The sequence below is a fragment of the Arachis hypogaea genome, chromosome 18, assembly GCF_003086295.3.
Source record: "Arachis hypogaea cultivar Tifrunner chromosome 18, arahy.Tifrunner.gnm2.J5K5, whole genome shotgun sequence".
Classification (NCBI taxonomy): domain Eukaryota; kingdom Viridiplantae; phylum Streptophyta; class Magnoliopsida; order Fabales; family Fabaceae; genus Arachis; species Arachis hypogaea.
This window is the reverse complement of record NC_092053.1, coordinates 57768571-57775598: the sequence shown is the minus strand read 5'-3', so window position 1 is coordinate 57775598 and position 7028 is coordinate 57768571. Positions and strand designations below refer to the sequence as shown.

The 7028-nt window shown below is 30.9% G+C and overlaps 1 protein-coding gene across 1 annotated transcript; it reads right to left on the bottom strand.

The window, feature by feature from the left end:
- Nucleotides 1–392: 392 nt before the first annotated feature.
- Nucleotides 393–4118, bottom strand: LOC112772291 (cold-responsive protein kinase 1). The gene is made up of 7 exons (XM_025817195.3): nt 3888–4118; nt 3319–3458; nt 2797–2912; nt 2496–2706; nt 2000–2240; nt 1638–1788; nt 393–840 (listed from the first exon to the last, which is right to left on the bottom strand). The coding sequence occupies exons 2-7, from the start codon at nt 3389–3391 to the stop codon at nt 457–459; spliced, it is 1176 nt and encodes a 391-aa protein (XP_025672980.1). The 5' UTR covers nt 3392–3458; nt 3888–4118; the 3' UTR covers nt 393–456.
- Nucleotides 4119–7028: the final 2910 nt, after the last annotated feature.

Below are 7028 nucleotides of genomic sequence, written 5' to 3'. Positions count from 1 at the left end.
CATGGATAAATTAGTAATTTGACTTTCATTTTAGAATTATCATCCATTTTCATCGCAAGTTTGAGAGAAAAAACTTGGGGGTAGATCCCACGCCACTCTTTTTTCTTTCCTTCCAATTTCCATTGTCATCCAAAAGTGTTTTCACACACACAAAAAGTGTTTTCAAGTTTTGAAATATACCTAGAATTTGAACAAAGATTTTCAAAATTTTAATTTTTATTTTCAAAATTTTTTGTTTCTACATAAAAATGGATTCAAATTTATAATTGAATACAAGTCCGTCCATATTTAAAGGCCAGTACATTTTGTGAAAGCTCTTATTCCAAAGTCCAAACAAGAAAAACATTAAAAAAGCAGCAAAATTTGCAGGATAGTGGGATACACAAGGCACATCAAATAAAATAAAATATTTTCAAATTAAAGCTCTTAATTAATGTTTTTTTACATGCTTTGATATTATCTTGCAGTGAAGGTTGAAGTAATTACAGCAGTAGAAGGAGGTGATGACAAGGTGCTAGTAGCACTACCCTGTGAAGATGTGTTTGTGTTGTATGTAGATGTTGTCTTCATATTAGAGTTATTAATTTCCTGTTTCTTTCTAACTTTAAGGTCCATGATGTCAGTAATTAAGGCTGGTTTTGTTATCTTGCTGTCGTCGACAGTCATTTCTCCGGTGAGCATCTTGACTACCGAAGACATCGAAGGCCGGATCCTTGGGGAGTCTTGAGTGCAAAGAAGGCCAATCTTGAGGAACCTACAGGCCTGCTCGGCGTCAAATTTTCCGTTTAGTGATATGTCTACGAGTGCGACCAATTCGTTTCGCTCGTACAGATTCCATGCCTGTAAAAGAAGAAGATAAAATTAGAGAGAAGGTCCAGCAATCTTGTATAATGCTGTAAAATAAGATCACACTATGCAATGAAACTCAAAAACCTGGCAGTCCAGAAAATAAAAATGTAAAGATAGCAGTTCCATTGTTCCATATTATGAACAAGTTACAAAGATCTTCCTCAACAAATAGTCATTTAATTCTGTGAATGCCAATATATTTATCAAGGAGTAACCATATTATGATGTTTCATTATAGTCCTAAGTAAATCCCTATTTTGACCCTCCAAATATTAGTTTTCTAACAAAACAGTCTTCATCACTTACACTGAATTTAATCTTTTGGATACCATGGGAAAATTATCAATCTTTGAAGGACTATTTTGTCATCGAGCTAATCATTCAAGGATCAAGATGATGTTTTAATATCGTAATTAAGACTAACATAGGCTGATGAGTTACGCCATGATGAATTATAAAGCTTCTACATTTTCCATTTTAATTTAAAGGATAACTCTGCTACCATTCATATTTTTACTTAACCTTTAGGTAACGTGAGAAATTAGTCATGGGTTGGATTAACCTATACACTATACTTTCACATATAACACTGAAAAGTGTGCAAGCATTACAGAACAAATAAGGAGTTTAACTAGTAAATATGGAGAACGAGCACAAATATTTTATCTTAGGGACTTCAATTCATGTAAGTACTCAGAAAATGAATGATAAAGATTTGAAGAAACAAAGTGATTTTCAGAATTATTGATTACAATCCAATGCAATTAAGCAATGTGAGACATCCATACCCTTTCTAGGAGAAATTGTTCTTCCATAGGTAATCTTGAATTTGTGTTACATGTTCCACTCACTATCTCCACAAGGAGGACACCGAAACTGTAAATGTCCGCTTTTCGTGTCAGCTTCCCGCCTATTGCATACTCCGGTGCCAAATAACCTCTGAACAGAACAATAAACAGTTAAAAACCTGAAATAAAATCATTATTTTAAAGAAGATTATATGCACATACAATAATTTAATTGAAACATATGAATTTTCCATTATGAAGAACTCTGGTAGTGTTGTATTTCCATATATTGAATTTTTTTAAAATGTAAATACTGAGAAACTGAGGCTAAAGGATCAAAGTCTTCCAATTATGATACTTACAGTGTTCCTGCTACACGCGTGCTGACATGAGTCATGTTTGCTGGAATAAGCTTTGCAAGACCGAAATCTGAAATCTTGGGAGTAAGATCCCGGTCGAGTAGAATATTACTTGCTTTTATATCTCTATGAATAATATGAGGCCTTACTTCCTCATGAAGAAATGCTAGCCCACGCGCGACCCCAATGCTTATTTTACATCGAGTTTGCCAATTGAAGAGAAGGCTAGTGTGATCACCTGAACCTGAATAGAAGGGGGAAAAATGATTAGAAAAGCATTAGAGTAAGTTTGAGCATCAATGACTTGCTACTAGCAGACTAACAGTAATAAAATTAATTTCATGAAGTCCTTTATTCTTAACTTCCCCTTATGATAGATTCAGTTTTGAGAAACTAAGGAAGTAATGTTGCACTCCTAACAGTTAAGTTATAGTTTTCGACTAGAGATAAACGGTCGATCCAACATAAAGTTAATCAACTGAAAGGAAAATTCAGTTACCTAGAAGACTTTGCGCGAGACTGTTTTTCTCGAGATAATTGTAGACTAATATTCTGTTATTTCTTTCCACACAACAACCATATAACTTCACCAAATTTTCATGCTCAATTTCCGAGATCACATTAATCTCTGTCAAGAATTCCTTCACCCCTTGTCTGGATTCCGCCGAAAGAACTTTTATAGCAGTAAGTTTTCCATCTTTAAGTTGTCCCTGATTATCAGCATCCACGAACTATTGTTAGCATCTCATTGAAATAAATAAATAATGATTCAAGAAATACTTGGAAGTGGTCCAGATTACCTTATACACAGAACCAAAACCACCCTCTCCAATTTTATTGGCTGGACTAAAATCCTTAGTAGCATTTCTTAGTTCTTTGTATGTGTAAAGTCTAACATGTTGAAGACCAGACAAATCTGTTCACAATGATATTCAATTAAAATCTAGCAGCATATGCAGATTTTGTTCAATATAAAATATCATAGACATCTGGGTAAAATTGTACTCACTTCCTAGTATATTTGGTAAATTTTACCCTTATTTAAAAAAAACTACATTGATCTAACCCAAGATTTAAGTATTATTATACTCAATACCCTTATATTTGTTTAAAAAAAGTGACATTAGTGTAAACTGAACAAATATAGGGGTGTCACAATGAATTTTAGCAAACCTCAGGGATTTTACTATTTTAGGACAATATGCACTAGATATGTTAACAATACAGCAGCTTGAGAAACTAAATCGAATCTGAGAATCCGCATGAACTATTCCAATTCGATATAGGTGAATGTAGTTTGCTGTAAGATGTATTTAAGTTACCTTCATCAGTTTCTGGATGTGATTCTTGTTTTGCTGAAGATGAGATCTTACTAAAGAAAGGAAAACAGGTCATGACTGAGTGTAATTCTCAGAAAGCAGCTTTCTAATTTCAAATGGTATCAACAGCTTCAAATAATAGCCTGGTTGAAAGTTGAAACCATCAAAATGCGTCAAAGATCTTGAAGAATAATCAAAGGCAAAACAAAGTATATTCATGGTTTTCTATAACAGATAACACACAAAATGTTCATAATTGATACCAAAAGCACCAATTTTGCAACTATAATTCCAGACCTAAAACCAGATTATAAGAGGTTCTGTTCATACAAGATGGTATTGTTCTTGTTAGTGAAACCAAAGCCTACCTATATACACTAACAACAGTAACAACAACTAACATATATTCCTCAAAGAGTCAAGACGAAATATTACAAAAAAGTAAACAAAAAATGCTACTTTGAAAAGGAGAAAATAGAAACAAACACAGAGAACAAACTCATAATTGAAGGGTATCCAAAACAAATAAACAAAAGATTAATGAAAGAGCAAAAGTAAAAGATGAAACAAACCTGAGAAGAAACTTGATGAAACAAGTAGGAACAGAGAGAAGGAAGAGAATAAGGTCTTTAGTCAAGAGAATTTTGAGAAGACGTGATTATGGGGTTGTGTTCTCGCCTCTTTGATTGGGTTAGTTAATCATTATAATTAATAGTATGGCCTATCAGCTATGGTCCCAATATGAATGCTTACTATGATCATGTTCTTGACTTAATGTAGCATTGTAGCCATTATGTACGCGTACTTAGTTTGAAACTTCATTTCTCTATCTATATATTTTTCGTGTCAAATTAAGATTCACCACAAACTGTACTTTTTTACATAACATTTGTTTAGGGTGTTTAATTTTGATGCATCATCACATAGCATTTTTTAAGAAAATATAAAAAATAATTATTTTTATTAATTTTATATTATACAATTAAATACACGTATAAAATTTTTACTGATAATATATTAAAATTAATTTTTTTGTTTAGGACAAAATAGAAATTCTATGTTGTTACTTTGTCTGTTTGCATGTGCCATGTGTATGGCTACAAGGAAAAACAGTTCTAAATGGAAGATGGAAAATGGAAATATAGATACTAGTCAAATTTGATATCCCAATCTAGCAACCCTTAGCTTTGAAAAAGTGAAAGTATTGATTAATTAAATATATTATGGCACATGTTTGTTCCCGTGAACATTTTGTGTTTTATTTATTAAGAAATATCGGATGGTATTCGCTTTGAAAAAAAATAATTAAATTTGTGAAACTTATCTATTTATTTGTAAAAGTATTTAATTTTGACCGATGCTTCTTGCAAAGGTGGCAAAAGAAAGGAGTCAAAGGAATTTTTTTAAATAAATAAAATATTTATGAATATAGATCGATTTATATTGTATTATTTATTTTATTTAAAGTGTAAAAAGAATAAGTGTGTATATCTTGAGTCTACAGTAAACGAGATAAGCTACGTATTATAACACTGTAAACGAGATAAAACATATTACGAATTTTACGTATTGCGATTGCACACGTATTATGACGCATAGCTTATTTCATTTACAGTATAAACAAGATATATACATACTTATTTTTTTTTTTTTTACATTATAAACGAGATAAGGTATAGACGTGCCTATATAAGAAATTCGTTCACAGTGCCTCAAGTGTCACTCTCATTGCGCCTTAACCTTTCTTTATCTCTTTGTCGGACGTTTTTTTTTATATTTTTGAGATATTCGGACACGCAGATGCACGAAACGATGACATCAACTGTCTGAATATGACTTGACACATTGCGGGAGCGATCGACTTTTAGATTAGTGTTGTTGGTTTCCTCTTTTAAATAAATAAGCTTATAATTATAGTTAAAGTACTTTTATAGATTGTGTTATTATACATAAGTAGAGTAGATTATGTTTTAGTAACATAAAATAAGTTAGTTGGCATCTTATTAGCATTTGTTAGGTGATGAATGTATTCTTAGTAAATGTTAATTAATTTAATTTAACTTATTAATTAAATTAATTTATTTATTAAATATTTATTACGTTTTCTTATTTATTTAAAATTGAATTTTATAATTTTAATTTTAATTTCGAATATACTAGATAACTTGTTTTACTGAATATTTGTTGCAATAATATTGGATAAATTTTTTAAATTTTTTAATTTTAAAGTTAATTATTTTGAAATATGAAATAATTATTTATTGTTATTTTTATCTTTTTATTTTGAAATAAAAATTTTTATTATGAAATTGTATTGATTAATGTTGTTGATAGAGGATGATGAATGATTGTTGATGATTGTGATATTTGATGATAATAAGTGGTAACAATGCTAGTTTGTGGAATTTGTTGAGTAATACATATATATAATTGTGGAATACTTGAATTGTTTGGGTAGTGATATGTTGTCGAGAGGAATGAAAGTGTGTGGATGTGTTTTGAATGACTTTAGTATTATTTTGAGGTGTAACACATTGGTTTTGAAATGGAAATTTGGTAAAAATAGAGGTTTGGCATTTTTTTTGTAAAACTTGATTTTTGACCAACTTCGACGGGTCATAACTTGGTTTTTGGGCGCTTAAAATTTATCAAACTTGTTTCAAATGAAAATTGGGCCCATAAAGTTTATGCCGTTTGAAAAAAGACTAAAAATGATTTTTAACAAAAAAAAGTTATGCGCGTCGAAAGTTTAGTATGCAAAAGTAATTTTTGCAGACTTAGCAGCTTTTCTGAAAAATGCAAGGCATGCGTACGCGAACACTGATGCGTGAGCATCTTTTCTATATTTTTTTAGTATTTTAGATATGAATTTATTGAGTTTTATTAAAATTCTAGTGTTTGGAGCCTGTTTGGATGCTACTTTAATGCGCATTGTGGTTTTATTGATTTCAGAAAAAAAATCCGGACGAGTTTGACAAAGTTCATGCAAAAGAAAAAGGAGAAAATTTGATTCTATTGAGCTGGCGCTGGCGTTTGGCGCCAGGCACCTCGTATCCCGTGCAAGCCTTCTATTGAGTTGGCGCTAAACGCCACGACTCGACATTTAGCGCCAGGTGTCTCGTAACCAATGCCAAGACCACACGCTAGTAGCACTAAACGCCGAGTCTGGTGTTTAGCACCAGTAGCACAAATTTGAATTACAAAGATGGGTTTCTTGGTTTAGTTTTAGTTATTATTTATTTTATTGTATTTTCTTTTGATTATTATTAGAACAAAACACAATCTTTTAGGTTATAGAAGTTATTATTTTATTTTATTTTTAAATTAATTAGGTTTGATATAAAAGGAGAAAAGATTTAGCCTTTCGAGCTCTCTCCCTCATTCTGCACTTTATAAAATTTTAGAATCCTAATTTTCTCTTAAGTATGAACAACTAAATTGGGTTAGCTAAGTGGTGATAAACTTGGTTAAAAACTTGTGTGTTCTTTGATAGGATTCAAAAAAATTCTAAAAAATTAGTGAATGTAATTTCTCTAAAATTATATTGAAAATTTTATTATTGTTGTGCTAGAGATTGGATATAGATCATATTACACTAAATGACTGAATCAGAATATATAGTGATCCAAGCTTCTTTTATTTGTTTTGTCTTTTATATTGTTATTATGAGACAAAAATAAATTATCTTTCATAATCATTTTAACACAGTGTAG

Coding starts and splice junctions, on each gene's coding strand:
- LOC112772291 (XM_025817195.3), bottom strand. CDS start 3,391: ATGACCTGTTTTCCTTTCTTTAGTAAGATCTCATCTTCAGCAAAACAA. Junction 2,241..2,495: donor TCTCGCGCAAAGTCTTCTAG/GTAACTGAATTT, acceptor CCTTCTATTCAG/GTTCAGGTGATCACACTAGC. Junction 841..1,637: donor AACAATTTCTCCTAGAAAGG/GTATGGATGTCT, acceptor CTTCTTTTACAG/GCATGGAATCTGTACGAGCG.